We start from the raw sequence: 16352 nt of genomic DNA, 5'->3' as shown, positions 1-16352 counted from the left end.
TTACTCCACGGATGCTGCCAAGCCTGTGATGTTTCTCCAGTATTCTCTGCTAGGCCTGTTGTGATTATCTGTGTTTGTTTCAGCATTTTGCCCTTGCTCTTGTGTGTGTTTTATGTGCACACTAAACATTGCAGCCAAACACACTTTCACTGGTTGAATAGCAGGGCACTGTCAGAGGGCTGAATGGCTTGCACTAATGTTTCTATTTGTATCATAGAGCAGTCAGAGGCACACTTACACTATCTCTGTGTGTGTGTGTGTATGTGTATATGTATAGAGGGCTGGCTTCTATCTCTATCACGTGTGCGGTGGCCTCCTTATATAGAAGAGACTGGGGCAGCTCAAGCACAATCCCAGTGCCCGGAGAGAGAGGGAGACGTAGTGTTTTCGCCTGACCTTACTTTCATCCTTCCTTCCTTCCTTCCTTCCCTCCCTCCCTCTACACAGACTCCGCTGGATCGTAGCTAATACCCAAACCCTCGCCTCCCCATTGGAATCCCGGACCGACTGCGCTGTCTCAGTATGTCTGGTGAGTGAATACTCAGTGGTGCTGCTGCCTCAGGGAGGTGTTAGTTTGTCCTGAAGGCTTCAAATGCACAACTTGTCGTTTGAAACTGCGGAAGGGAGAGTGGGGGAAGCGGCTGCGGATCCCAGGGCTGATGCAGAGCACTGTCTGTGCCTGTGCTGCGGGCCTGAAGCCAGCCGCAGACCGTACGCCTGTGCTCTTAATCATTTATCCTTCTGCCCCAATTTATCTTGCTTTTTAAAAAATCGTTTAAAATTAACTTCTCTTTCCGCTCTCTCTCCTCTTCCGGGAGAAATTGACCAGCTGAAGTATCCCAGCAGCAGATTCTTTGCATTTGATCATTCTTGTAAATCTATACCTTCAGACAGATTGTGTGCACGATCGAGATCCCCTTGATTTTTGTTTCCACAATTAATTTTTTTTTTAAAAATGATGCGATCTGACTCCAACCTGCTGTGCCAGATCCCACTAAATGCAACCCACTGTACTTTCATCTTCAACTTTGCGTGAAAAATCTTTTTATTTTAAAAAATTAAGTCGCAATTTCTCCAGTCCATTCCCACTTTAAGATTTTTTTTAGATTAAATTCCCTACAGTGTGGGAAACAGGAGTGGAGTTTGGTTCATTCAAAAAAAAATAGAATGTGCTTCAGCTTAAACAGAAACACAACATGAAGGAAGATAACCTTGTCTCAGAGTTGGAGTTTTAAAATGTTCCTTCCCAGTTTCTGGAGCAGCCCAGTAGCTGGCGTTGTTCAGCCAAGCCGCAAGTTCCAAGTGTTTTCATTGATAAAATGATCAATGATTGAAAAGTGGTGCAGTGGTTATGTCCCTACCTCTCAGTTAAGAGGCCAAGTCCCACCTGCTCTGCAAGTGTGTAATGACATCTGTGAGCAGATTAATTTGAAAATATTTATCAATAATTGAGTATTATTATCATGTTGATGTGCTGTTCCGTGTGGATTAAAGTCAGTCGGTATTACTCAATTACTATTTTATTTAGAAACCTCAATACTCCAATTGTTGCTAAAATCCTTGACTCTGTCACACATCAAACTTCTCCTTACTTGCTTCAAATTTACACTTTTTTTAAAAACAATATCATTTATGTTAATTTCTCTGCCATTCTACCTGGACTTCATTTCTCAAGTTGCATTTAATTTGATTTAACCATCTGTGTCCTTGTTTACTCCTGATTTTTCCCAAGTTTTTTTAAAAATGTATTTTTTAGTCAACCTGCCAAGAGGTGTTCTGTAGAGTTGAAGTTAAAAACAGATGCTATTGAAATGCAGGAGACAAAAAAACCCCACTGCAGATACTGGAATCCAAGGCAGACAAGCAGGAGCCTGGAAGAACATAGTAAGCCAGGCAGCATCAGGAGGTGAAGAAGTTGCCATTTCAGGTGTAACTCTGCTTCAGGACTGGGAGTGGGTGTAAGGGCAGCTGCAGAAATCGGGGGTGGGGTGGGGAGGTTAGGGCTTGTGCTGGAGTAGCCTCTTGTTCCTTGTTCTTATGTCTGTACGTAAGAGGTAGGACTTGAACCTGGATCTTCCAACCACTCTGTCATAAGCTAGTCCGGTCCCCATCTTTCATTCCCACAATGATTTACAGCCTCTACTTTCAGCACCTGCCTCCTTACATTCTGACACTAGGCAGTTTCTCCAGTTTCTTGCTGCCTCTTAGTCCCATGCTAAGAAATGTTCTTTAACCTTTGTGATTTTTCTGTCATTATCCAATGTCAAAGATCATTTCTTTGCTTTCATTTTTTTTCCTGATGACTCTATTTATTTTGTTCAGTAGCATGCTTTGTGTCCCCTAATGAAAAACGTATTGTTTTAAATTGTTGCAAAGGTGGAAATAGTTCACTCTGCTGTGAATTTCTCATGAATCTAATTGGGTGAGGGGCAGAGTTAAATAGGGATAGGTATTTTGTTGCACTTTGGTATGAGTGGTTTGCCTGGCCATGTTGGAGGGTATTTAAGGAGAGCAGGTGGAACAGTAATAATGTTACTGGACTAGTGACCCAGTAGCCCCAGGCCATAGTTCTGGGGCATGTGTTTAAGTTCCACCAAGGCAGATGGTGAAATTTGAATTCAATAAAATCTGGAATTAGATTCTCTACAGTGTGGAAACAGGCCCTTCGGCCCAACAAGTCCACACCACCCCTCTGAAGAGAAACCCACCCAAACCCATTTCCCTACCCTATATTTACCCTGACTGACACACCTAACACTGTGGGCAATTTAGCATGGCCAATTCACCTGACCTGCACATCTTTGGATTGTGGGAGGAAACCCACACAGACACAGGGAGAATGTGCAAACTCCACACAGACAGGTGGGAATCGAGTCCAGGACCCTGGCGCTGTGAGGCAGCAGTGCTAACCACTGAGCCACCATACTGCCCAATGAATGAAGAACTAATTTAGTGATGACCATGAAGCCATTGTCGATGGTTATTGTTAAAAACATTGCTTCACTAATGATCCTTTTCTTAGGAAAAGAAATTTCCTATCCTTATCTGGTCTGGCCTACATGTGACCCCAGGCCTACGGCAATGTGGTTGACTTTGGACAGTTGGGGATGGGCAGTAGATGCTGGCCCAGCAAATGAGTCCTATTGCTATGGAGACCAAGTAAGGATTTCTGGTGCACATCACCTGACCATACTGATGGTTTCATGATCTGAGACCATTACCAAAGCTAGCTTGATATTTCGGATTTTTATTAATTGAAGTTAGAAACACTACGGGTGGTGAACTTTGAGTCTTAGTCCTCCTAGCAGTATGGGCCTCTGTATTACCAGTGAAGTAACCTAATCTCTGCTCAGTATCCAGACTTTGAAATACATTGTCATATCTTTAGTGTCACTGGGTCCAAATGGACTGCCATAGTTCAAGAAGGCAGTTCGCCACCAAGGATGGGGAATAAATACTGACTTAAATCACTTCACAGAGGCTGGTATCCCATCACCAAGTCACCCTTTATTTGCTCTTGCACAGTACGTGGACTCTGACCAACTAGCTGAGAGCCAGTCCCTAGAGTCAGGAAAATCCCTGGCACTCGTGTTTATTTTTTTAATAAACAATAAAGAAAACCAAAAAATTAAACAAAGTCTTCCTGAAACAAGGCAGAGAAACAAACAAAACCTCTCCTCCTCAGTAGGAAACCCAATAACAGTAATAAGACTGTGTGATCCCAACAGTTCAGAGGTCAGTCCCCTCCCTAACACAAAATGAAGAGTCCTTCGCCACAGGTTCAACTCCCTCAGAGCCAGTTCTGAGTGAACAGAACCTGTGAAACGCTCCTGTTTATTTTATTTTCTCTTTTTTTCCAGCGGTAGTTCTTATTGTTCCCCAGCACCCATGTTGTGTGCATGTAGGTGTTCAGACACAGTTTTAAAAAAAAAGTGTGTAAATCTTTATTTATATTCCACCACCAGGAGGAAAGGAAACACCCGAGTGGCCAGCGACAAGCAGTGCCCTTCACATCAAAGGGCAATCAAACTGTGAAGGGGAGGGTGGGGACTAAATCAGAATAGAGTTGGAGGGGGAAATGAAACACTCCCTATGGTGCCCACCTTTCCCTGAAAATCTCAAGGGTGTTAGTGGACGCGGTGTGCTCCTTCTCCAGAGAAATGTGGACACTGACATACCAGTGGAAGAGGGGCAGGCAGTCAGCTATAACGACCCCCACCACAGCCCACTGCCTGGACCTGTTTATGGCCAGTTTGGCCAGGCCCAAGAGCAGACCCACGAGGAAGTCCTCTGACCTACACACACACACCCACATTGGGTGAACCCTCCTTTTGTTTAGTGAAAGGCAACAGGGGTATAAATCTTTATTCAATTTCCACCACCAGGAAGAAAGGAAACACCTGAGTGGCCAGTGATAGGCGATGCCCTTCACACCAAAGCGCAATGCTGTGTGATCAAACAGTAAAGGGGAGGGCAGGGACTAAATCAAAATAGAGTTGGAGGGGGAAATAATGCACTCCACTCCCTGCGGCGTCCACCTCTCCCTGAACAACTCCAGGGTGTTGATGGACATTGCATGTTCCTTCTCCAGAGACAGGCAGGCTCTGACATAACCGCAGAAGAGGGGCAGGCGATTGGCCCTAATGACGCCCTCCATGGCCCACTGCCTGGACCTGTTTATGGCCAGTTTGGCCAGGCCCAGGAACAGACCCACAAGGAGGTCCTCCAATCTACTCTCCCCCTTTTGCACTGGGTGAACACTCCTAATTATAGCTGTCAGCCAGGACTCCCTGATTGGGGCCGTTAATTTGGTCCAATCAGGGATCTCGTATGTTGAGGTCCACCTGGTCAAACTCGTTCCAGTCACTGTACTGGCCCAGCCAGCAACATCCACGTCCAATCAGTGAAAAAAGAAAAACTCCCCATGGGTAACAAGAGCAGAATCGGACAATACATAAAGCATTTTAAGACCAAGTATGATGGTGAGACAATGAAGGCTAAAAGTGGACAGATGATCAAAAGATTGGTCAAAGATGTGTATTATTAAGTGTCTGAAAGGAGTAATGCGAGGTGGGAATGACAAATGGCTTCAGTTTGTGATTGGAATTATTTCAGATATCTGGAGGTTGTGGACTGATGGAGGTAAGGGAAAGGAAGGATAAGGCATTATATAGATTTTAAAGCAAGGCTGGGAATTTTAAAGTAGAGGTGTCACTTGAACAAAAGCCAATGTAGCCCAATGAATACAGGAGTGACAGGAGAATGGAACTTGATGGGAGCTAAGAAATAGGGACAAAGCTCTGGGTGTGCTCCTGTTTAGAGGTAGAATGCAGCAAACCAGTCAGGGATGTGTCAGAACAGTTTAGTCTCCAGAGATAATGAGTCATGGATGAGGGTTTGTTGTGATAACAAACCTCAGAAGAATTCACGTTTGCTGGGTATCTGATTGGGACCTCATTATACTCATTTGTTGAATGGTTATTGCAACAGACACCATTAGATGTTCACATAATGCAAGATTTTTAAAGTGTTGCATAAGGAACTAAAACAGATTACTGGAAAAGCTCAGCAAGTCTGGCAGCATCTGTGGAGGGAAATCAGAGTTAACACTCCAAGTCAAGTGAGTTCTGAGGAGGTTTCATTGGACCCGAAACGTTAACTCTGATTTCCATCCACAGATGCTGCCAGACCCATTGAGCTGTTCCAGCAGTTTCTGTTTTTGTTTCAGGTTCCCAACATTCACAGTTCTCCTGGCTTTCATTTGGAAAATAAACTGTTGAGGCATATGTAAGTTTGTAAAGTACAGTTTATAAGTTGAAAAATGGAAACATTTCTGTCGATAAGCGTCAGTCATCAATTCAAGTATAAACGTTCAGAAAATCCTGGGTCATTTTACAGTGGACCATGAAACATTGACTCAGTCGTGCAAACCCTCCTATACCTTTGCAACACTAAATGCCCAGGAAAAGAAGCTGGTGACTGGTAAAACTTACTTACAGTAGAAGCTGGGTGTTTTTTAGTTAAGAGCAGAACGAATTGACACTTTTTAAGGGTAAGTTTACAGTTGAGAAGTATAAGTTTATAGGAGAAGTTGTATAGAAAAGGTCACTTGCCTAGTGATATTATCACTGGACTAGCAACACACAGACCCAGAAAATGTCTGGGAATGACCCAGATTTGACTCCCACTATGGCAGATGGTGGTATTTGAATTCAATAAAATTTTCTGAAATTAAGAATCTAATGATGACCGTGAATTAATTGTTGGAAAAACCCAACTGGTTCACTAACATCCTTTAGAGAAGGAAACTGCCATCCTTACTTGATCTGGCCTACACGTCACTCCACACCCATAGCAATGTGGCTAACTCTTAACTGACCTCTCGGTCACGAATGCTGGCCTAGCCAGTGACACCTTCATCCCGTGAATGAACTTTTTAAAAAAGTGATCGTCCTGTCTCATGATGAATTGGATGTAGTACTCAGCGTAGGGAACTTGAAGGATGATCTTTGAATTAAAGTTCTCTGCATAGCCTATTGATTTTGCTGTCCATTATAAATGGAATGGACTTTTTACAATATAGGAAGAGATAATTCAGTCTGCCATCTCTACACTTGACATTGCAAATGAACAGTCCACCTGGTGCCATTGCCGCCCTCTGTCCCTGGAATACAGCCTTCTTTGCTGCTAATATCCAGACCCACTTGAATATCTTCAGGCAGCATCCGAGGAGCAGGAGGATCAACATTTCAGGCATAAACCCTTCTATCCACTCCACCCTTCTCTCCTCAACTTTTGCCCAAAACATCGATTCTCCTGCTCCTCGGATGCTGCCTGACCTGCTGTGCTTTTCCAGCACCACACTCTCGAATCTGATCTCCAGCATCTGCAGCCCTCACTTTCTCCTCTTGAATATCTTGTTTGACTCTGCTTCCACCACAACACTGGGACAGATCCAAGGTATCCAATGCATGAAAAGGTTCCTCTTTGTGTCTTCAAAGCTTTTTTTTTGCCAATTACCTGAAAGTTGTCCTTTGGTTCTCAGTCCTTGTACCCCCGGTAAGTTTCTCCTTAGAGCACCTTGTGATTTTGAATATCTTGATCAAATCTCCATTTCACCACCTTCTCTCCTCCTGTTCTATCTACTTTACTAAAGTACTTCTTCCCTGGGACTTTTTAAAAAAACAACTTTTATGCACAATAGTCCAGTTGAGACCAAACCAGTTTTTTATATAAGTTGAACCACCTTGCTCGTGCCTGTGTATCCCAGCTGGTAAAGGTAGTGTTAGTGGATCAGTAATCTGCAGATACAGGCTATTGCTCTCAAACTGTGAGTTCAATTTCTACCAAGGCAGTTGAATGGAATTTGAATTTCAGTTAATATGTTTGTAATATAAGTCTGTGTCCGATTGGAGTGAGACCTCAACAGTGGAATCATAGAATCCCTCCAGTGTGCAATTAGGCCGTTTGGCCCATTGAGGCCACACTGTCCCTCTGAAGAACATCCCACATGTACCCACACTCCTACCCTATACCTATAACCCTGAATTTCCCATGGTAATCCACCTCACCGACACATCCCCGAATACAATGGGCAATTAAGCATGGCCAGTCCACCTAACTTAACTCTCTTTGCACTGTGGGAGGAGACCCACAAAAACATGGGGAGAATGTGCAACATCTCCACGTACAGTCGCCTGAGGGTGGAATTAAACCCAGATCCCTGGTGCTGTAAGACAGCAGTGCTAACCACTGAGCCACTGCGTCACCCAATCAAGCTAGGGCTGGTAAATGGAAAAGAATAATCCCATGCAAGTGTACAAAATCCCATGCAAGGACTGCACAAAACACTATATAGGACAAACAGGAAGACAGCTAATGATCCGCATCCATGAACATCAACTAGCCACGAAACGACACGACCAGCTATCCCTAGTAGCCACACACGCAGATGACAAGCAACCCCAAGCACTGAGGATGTCACCTAGACAGGGGACAAAATGTTTGCAACAAAAACTTCCAGCTTGGCGAACAGAACCACAGCAATAGCAGGAAAAGAATAATATTTGTAGCCTACACATTCCTGGCAATTACCATCTCCTAAAAGAAGGAATCCCCATTGCCATTACTGTTGCTGAATCTGTCACTATCAATATCCTGGAGGATGCCATTGACCAGGGGAACTGAACTAGACCAGCCATAGAAAAACTGTGGCTACGAAAACAGGTCAGAAACCGGGACTCCTGCAGTGAGCAACTCACCACTTGACTCTCCAAAGCCTGTCCGTTATCTGAAAGACACACGTCAGAGTGTGATGGAATACTCCTCACTTGTCTAGATGGGTGCAACTCCAACAACACTCCTGAAGCTTGACACCATCTCTGAACAGGCTACCCATTTGCTTGACACATCGTGCACAGCTGTCCCTTCACACCCAGCACTGGTGGAAGTAGGTACCAACTATAAAATCCCCTGCAGTAACTCCCCATGTCTTGACTGATAATATTTTCCAAATCTGTGACCTCTATCTCCCAGAAGGAAAAAGATACATTGGAATGCTGCCACCCACAATCCTGACTTGGAGTGCTACCATTCTCTCACTGTCACTGGATCAAAATCCTCGTACTCTTCTTATCAGCACTCTGGGGGGGTCCCTATTGGGGATGAGAAATAAATGCTGCCCTAGCCAGTGACCCGTACATTGCATGAATGAATTCCTAAATGGGGATTTTTTGTAAAATCCCATCTGGGTCTCGAATGCCTTTTTACAGGGAAGAAATCCTGCTATTCTTGTATGAATAAAATACTGCAGATGATGGAAACCTGAAGTTAAAAAAAAAAGTACTGGAGAAACTCTGGTCTGTTAACATCTGTGGGGAGAGAAAGAGAGACATCATGTTTGTTGTGACTCTTCCTCAGCCTCTGCCATCCGTTACCAGTCTGCCTATGTGTGACTGTTGACTCTGAACTGCCTTCTGTAATGGCTGAACAAGGCACTATATTCAAGAGTAATTAGCGATGGCAGCAATACCATGAAAGAGAGAAGAAAAAAAGTCCAAGGTAATAATCTCTGAACTTACCCTGCCACTTTCACCTTTATAGACATATCAACCCCCCAGGTCTCTTTTGATATTTTGTGTGCCTGTGGAATTGTTCCCTTCATTCCATCTTGGCCGTTCTATTACCACCTTCTTTGGGAAAATTGCTGTAATTCTAGAGCCCACTCTTTCCATCACAAAAGTTAATGACTTAATTAAAGTATGGGAAAGTCACAATTCACCTGTCTGATGGAGTTAATTTGGTTCCAAATACTGGCAAGGTTCCCTATTTAAAAAACTGCTGTTTATCACAAATTCATTCAAGCCATTCATAAACAAAGTTTTGAGCTTTCAACTATAAGTCAAGTAATTGAATCTCTTAAACCTTTTTTTTTAAATCACTACAAACACACCAAGACAAAAGAAATTTGGCGTTAGTGTGGAAGGGATAAAACTGGCGTGACACTGTTCAATAGCACCAGTTACAGAGTTCCTTTTCCTTCCTAAGACTTTTTCAGTTCTTTGATTTCCTTCCTCCAAGTTCTTTCACTGCTTCACAAGAGGCACAGGATAATTGGTACACAAATGACAAAGTTTCTTTTAGTTGCTCACTAAACACAACAGCAGCTGGTAGCAGACAATAACTGGCTTTCTTGAGGTTTCAAATACTTTTACTGCAGAGAGACAAAGGATCAAAGACCACTCTTCTCTGAGTCCAGTGGCTTTTTATCCATCTGTTGTAAACTCCCAAGCTGTTTACCCATCCAAGAGCCAACAGGAAAGCTGTCCTCAGGTTGGGCAGTTCAATCTTGTGCTGAGTGTGTAGCACCATCTTATCTCTCCTCTCCCCAATAGCTCAAACAAAGCAGCAGTGTAAACACATCTTGCAATGAGTGCAGTAGCTCAGTGCAGCAGTTCCTTCCACAGTATCTATTTTGAAAACAGTCCTTTTCCAATATTAGTCCGCAACCAAAAATGCAGAGAAGTAAAAATACGGGCTTTGCCTCGCAAAATGAATTATCTGTATTTCTATGCGTTGAACTTCATTTGTCACTTGTCTGCTCACTCTGCCAACCTGTCCATGTCTTTTTGAAGTTTTGCACTATCCTCCTCGCTGCTTACTATGTCCCAGAATATCTCATTGTCTACAAATTTTGGAATTGGTTCTTGAACATCAAGACCTGGTCAATAATACAGGTGGGGAAGAGCAAGGTTATAATCCTGGCTCCTGGGGAGCCCCACTCTAAACCTCCCTTCAGTCTTAAAAACCTGTCAACATCATGTTTTGTTACTCACGTGGTGTTTCTGTTTATTCTGGTAACTTGAGGTTTATTGTCATTTCTAGAGGCCTGATACAGGCACCATATCTAATGGAAGTTGCTTTAAGATCCATCTGTTTTAACTGTGTCCTGTGTTGCCCTGTATTGTGCTTATAATGTTGAATTATGTACATACTGCATCTGTATTTTTGAGAGATTTTTGCAGTAATTGGAGTGTTTCTATCAAGTTGTTGCTTGGCTTATTACTTGTGCCAGCTATATTCTCATCTTTAGTCTTTTGTCCTTCTGCACTGTCCTCTCCCTTGTGGAAACATTGCCTTTGGTGGTAAGGATATAATTATTTCCAAACTGAGAATGAGATGCCAACCACATTGATTTTTTTTCAGCAGTGCACAATAACTTGTGCTGGGATCATTTTGATGTTCCTACTTTGTTCACCTCTGTTACATATTTTATTTTGCTGCGAGCTATTTCCCTGAGCCAACAGTAAGCAACCCTGATGACTACACTGTATGTTAATAGTGAAGACTGTGTCGACATGTGCCTGATCTTCCTGGAGCACTCTACAAGGGTGCACAGCCTTTCTGCTCCTGTCCATGACCACAGCATTTAGCAGAATACCAGGGAGAGAGCTTCTCATCTTGGTCAGACACCAGAGTATAGCTGAAGAGTGATCCAAGTGGCTGGTCATGAGTTTTTAATCCCTAATGAATCTATGAGACTACTGTTATGGATACTGTTAGTGTCAAAAAGGAGGCGTTTGGTCTATTGGTTTAAATTGGTCATTAACTCCTTTTTAAACAAATTAGAAGAAAGTGAGGACTGCAGATGCTGGAGATCAGAGCTGATCATGAGCCCTTCTTCGGGCTCATGCCCGAAACGTCGATTCTCCTGCTTCTTGGATGCTGCCTGACCTGCTGCGCTTTTCCAGCAACACATTTTCAGCTCAGTTAAAAAGGAGTTACTCATTTCATAGAATCCCTTCAGTGTTGAAGCAGGCCATTCAGCCCATTTGAATTCACACCAACCCATCTGAGCCCAACCCAGCCTTTCCCTGTCGCGACGCACTTCCCATGGCTAACCCACCTAACCTGCACATCCCTGGTCACTATGGGCAATTTAGCATGGCTAGTCCATCTAACCTGCACATCTTTGGACTGTGGGAGGAAACTGGAACACCCAGAGGAAACCCATGCACCATGCGGAGAATATGCAAACTCCACACAGATAGTTGTCTGAGGCTGGAATTGAACCTGGGTCCCTGCTGCTGAGACAGCAATGCAAGCCACCTACCATTAGATGTTAGAATTGAGACCTGTTCACTTATTTGATTCAACATTCCAGCCAGTTTCTGTTGTACTCAGGTTTGAAGGAGATAATACTTGATTGAGTACAGCAAGTTTCATTCACTGGACTTCACCAGTTTCCTCATTTCTCCTCCACCCACCTTACCTCCGTTCCAACCTTCCAGCTCAGCACTGTCCCCATGACCTGTCCTACCTGCCAATCTCCCTTCACACCTATCCACTCCACCGTCCCCTCTGACCTATCACCTCCATCCCCACCCCCATTCACCTATTGTACTCTTTGTTACCTTCTCCTCAGCCCCACCCCACACATTTATCTCTCCACCTGCTGTGCTTTTCCAGCACCACTCTGATCTAAATTCTGGTTTCCAGCATCTGCGGTCCTCACTTTTTTGCCAAATTTCATTCACTGTTATGGAGAATTAAAGAGTTTTTTGTAGGAGACTGACCTGGGATTAGTATGCTTCGAACCATCTCTGTAGCAACATAGGGCACATTGATGTAACCCTGTAATCGTTGAAGTATTGTAATAAAGCTCAGTTTCTGCTTTTTAATCATTCATGGGATGTTGGCTGTTCCAGTATCAGTTACCCATCCCTTAAGGAGATGGTGGTAAGCTACCTTCCTGAACTGTTCATTTGATGTCGGTACATCCTACATTGCTGTTCAGGAGTTCTAGGATTTTGACTCCGCTGCAGTGAATAACGGGTGTTTTATATTTCCAAGTTAGGATGTTTAATGGCTTGAAGAAGAAGTTACAGCTGCTGTTTTTAGTTCCACGTATCTGCTGCCCCTGTCCTTCTAGATGGAAGTGGTTGTGGGTTTGAAAGCTGTCCATCCTGTCGATGTACTGTGATATACAAACATGGTCATAGTACAACTCGGGTGTGATACCTACTTGTCTCTTTTACACATCTTGACCTGCTTGGCATCACTCACCAAGACTATAGAGGGTACACTGCAGAAAAACTATTGAATCTATTATGTCAGGGGTAGCTTCCTTGCTAAATGTGATTGATGGCTGTCAAGGAATTTTGGAGTATTTAGTAATCTCAAGATGAGTAATAATTGCAGAATTATATACAAAAGGGAGATCACACCATTTCAACCAGCCATGACTGTGCTTGATCGCTGCCTTTTTCACATAGTCCTGGAAAGCTATTTGTCTTCAGAAAATCATAAATGCTCCTTGAAAGCCATAATATGTGCTCTTCTCTCTGTCTCGCGCTCTCGCTCTGTCTCCTTTCCGGTGGTGTATTCCAGGTCCTGAGCACTCACTGCAGTGGTGTTGAATGTTTTGTTTCCCTCCCGTTGCCAGTTCCTTTTGCTCTTTGAGTTCTTGACCCTTCAGTCAGTAGGAGCAGTTTCTCTCTAAATGCCCGAGCCTTCTGTTCATTTTTGGTTTTTTTCTCTTTCTAGATCAAGCCTTTGTAACACTAGCAACCAATGACCTATATGGGAAAGGTGCCTTGGTACTGGGAACATCATTGCGAAACCACAAAACTACAAGAAAACTGGTGGTTCTTGTTAGTCCCCAAGTATCAAACAATATGAGGTATTTATTAATTGAATCATTTATGTTTGATGTTCTCTGCTCCCAATTTAACATGGAACTGTCAGTATAGTATACATATGGTATTCATTTACAGCGGAGGATGTTAAAAATTATTTTTTGTGTCACTAACCTCATTGATCAACTAATTAACCTTTACAACTTGGTTATGTTTTGTGGCCACCAGTCATCATACTTAATTCCCTCAAACAGTACCAGTTCCCACCCTCCTCCTCCCTCCCTTTTTAGCAGTTAAGCAATTATATTATCCCTTTGTGCACATTGATTGCATGGCCATAATCTCAGATGATCCTGAATGTTTTTATTTTACTGCAAACAAACACAATGACAGTTGCAAAATGACAGTGGTCTAAATAATTCAGTTGGCTGGAAGTCCCTGGTGTCTATTTTGGAATTCAGCATGGTCTAAAGTGCTGGATTGATCTTTGATCACTGAATATGAATAAACTGGTTTGGGTAGCTTGAACCATTCTTAAATACTTTTACTTGGCACTTTTGCTGCTGTATTGGTGGTGAAGTTGCAAGTTGGACTAATTTTGGAAAAGCCCTGGTTATCTTGAGTTTACCGCATTGTTTGACCAGTGTGGTTGGTTACATTTCCTGCACATCCACGCTCCTCATCTACTGTGTCTGTTACTCTCGATGTGATCTGCTCTACATTGGAGAGACAGGACACCAACTCGCGAAACAATTCTGGGACATACACCAAACAACCCACCGCCCCGTGGCTGACCACTTCCACTCCCCCTCCCACTCCGTCAAGGACATGCTAGTTTTGGGCCACCTCCACCGTCAGATTCTAGCCACCTGAAAACTGGAGGAAGAAAGCCTCCTCTTCCCCCTTGGGACCCTCCAACCACACAGGACCAATGACAATTTCACCAGTTTCTTCAACTTCCCTCCCCCATCTCATCCCAGATCCAATTCTCCAACTCTGCACCGCCCTCTTGAACTGTTCCACCTATCCATCGTCTTTCCCACCTATCTGCTCCACCCTCCACTCTGACCTATCACCATCGGCCCCTACCTTCATCTACCTATTGCCTTCCAAGCTATCTCCCCCACCCCCAGCCCCACCACTCCCCTCCTATTTATCACTCAGCCCCCTTTCTATCCCCCTCCCCCAACATTCCTGATGTATACCCAACACATTGACTTTCCTGCTCCTCAGATGCTGCCTGACCTGCTGTGCTTTTCCAGCACCACGCTTTTCGACTCTGATCTCCAGCATCTGCAGTCCTCACTTTCTCCTACATATTTAGGATGGAGGATAATGGATGTACAAAAAAACCCCTTAAAATGTTGAATTTCGTCAACCACAGGTGTTCAGTATAGCAGAAATGTAAAGCCTAATATTTGCTTCAGATTGAGGCTGTTATTTATCCAAATGGTTTTGCAGTTGTGATTTAATTGACATTGGCAGCCTACTTTATCCTAATTGAGGGGAGGGAATGTGGATGCGTGCAGGCGCTGTCCATGAAACATGCCCTGAGGTATTGTCAGCTGGTAACCAAGATGGAGGACCGGTCGGCCAAGAGGTGAACTGGAGTCAGTAATATATTGCTCTGACTTCTATGAGGAAGTGAGGACTACAGATGCTGGGGATCAGAGCCGAGAGTGTGGTGCTGGAACTGCACAGCAAGTCAGGCAGCATCCGAGTAGCAAGAGAATTGACGTTTCAGGCATAAGCCCTTTTTCCCGAAACACCAATTCTCCTGCTTCTCGGGTGCTGCCTGACTTGCTGCTCTGATTTCTATAGCAGGAATTGTCACTTGTATGCAGTGGAAAATAGGGACCTGCATATTGATTAGGTAAGGATAACAAATGACGAAATGTTAATACATATGCAAGTAGGCCTCTCACCACTCACTTTGTCTCGTCCTTCAATACCTGGTTGGAAAGTGGAGCTTTTTTGCTGTTGTGATGTCTGGAGTCTCCTCGCTGCTGATCTCCCATTGGTCTCCCATTTCTCTCACTAATGGCCATGTTGTTCAGTGGCTGGGAAAATTTATTCATGTGAAATAAGTCTGTTTTGAATATAAGCCAGTGCAGAGCTGGTTTGAAAAGTTTCTTAATACGTTTTGTACCTTTCTAAATACTTTATGAATTAGTTACACCAGAAATAGTGCAAAAGTTTGGGATATTTGAGTTGTATTACTGGGTTCACTGAATCATAATTTCAAATCCTATTGAAAAAGTTTGAAACTTTAAGTGTAAAAAACATTCTGGAAATAACAAAGTGCTAAAATTGACAAGGAAGATGTTAGATTATCAAAAGCCTCTGTTTGTTCTAAGATATGTATAATTTTTGCGTTTTGCTTTTAAAAATAATGACAACTAGGCATGGTATAGTGGTTGTAACAATTACTCCAAATTACTAGTAGCTTATTCTAAACTTACATGGAACTGTGTTGTTCGTGATGCAACCTGTAATGCTTTTTAAACAACATTAATTCATGTGTAAATAAAGTCTTGTTTGCCCACTTGGTTTTATTGTGTCCTGATGACTGTTATTTCCACTTTAATGCTTTGCACACGATTTAGTGAAGCTTACTTGAAGTTAGGCTAATTCCAACCAGGAACAACCCACTGCTAAGTTTATAAATAAAATGGACATGTAGGTTGGAAAAGAAGTTTAATGTTGCAGGAGGGTGAGGGACTTGACTGAAAAAGGTATATCTAGAATGACATGAAGCACAGTGGCTGGATAAAGTGAACAGATAAAGCTGAATAAAAGGGTGGCACGGTGGCTCAGTGGTTAGCATTGCTGTCTCACAGGGTCAGGGACCTGGGTTCGATTCTAGCCTTGGGTGACTGTCTGTGGAGCTTGCATGTTCTCCCCGTGTCTTTGTGGTTTCCTCTGGGTTCTCTGGTTTCCTCCCACAATCCAAAGATGTGCAGGTTAGGTGAATTGGCTTTGCTAAACTTCCCACAGCATTCAGGGATGTGTGGGTGCATTAGTCAGGGGCAAATATAGGATAGGGGGAATGGATCTGAGTGGGTAACTTCGGAGGGTCAGTGTGTATTTGTTGGGCCAAATGGCCTGTTTCCATACTGTAGGAAATCTACTCTACTCTAAAAACTGAAATGACTGCAGATGCTGGAAATCAGAAATTGCTGGAAAAGCTCAGCAGGTCTGGCAGCACCTGTGGAG

The 16352-nt window shown here is 43.4% G+C and overlaps 1 protein-coding gene across 2 annotated transcripts in view; it reads left to right on the top strand.

Annotated features, from left to right (window-relative positions):
• Window positions 1-339: 339 nt before the first annotated feature.
• The window catches only part of LOC122556171 (glycogenin-1-like), an 81584-nt gene continuing 65571 nt past the window's right edge, over window positions 340-16352 (top strand). For both annotated transcript variants that reach the window (XM_043702691.1, XM_043702690.1), the window contains exons 1-2: window positions 340-529; window positions 13045-13180. In XM_043702691.1, the coding sequence (XP_043558626.1) occupies window positions 523-529; window positions 13045-13180 (143 nt within the window). In that variant the 5' untranslated portion in view covers window positions 340-522. The remainder of the gene's footprint in view (window positions 530-13044; window positions 13181-16352) is intronic.

Source organism: Chiloscyllium plagiosum, chromosome 13, assembly GCF_004010195.1.
Source record: "Chiloscyllium plagiosum isolate BGI_BamShark_2017 chromosome 13, ASM401019v2, whole genome shotgun sequence".
Lineage (NCBI taxonomy): Eukaryota > Metazoa > Chordata > Chondrichthyes > Orectolobiformes > Hemiscylliidae > Chiloscyllium > Chiloscyllium plagiosum.
Note: the sequence above shows the minus strand (reverse complement) of the source record. Positions and strands in the feature narration are given on the sequence as shown.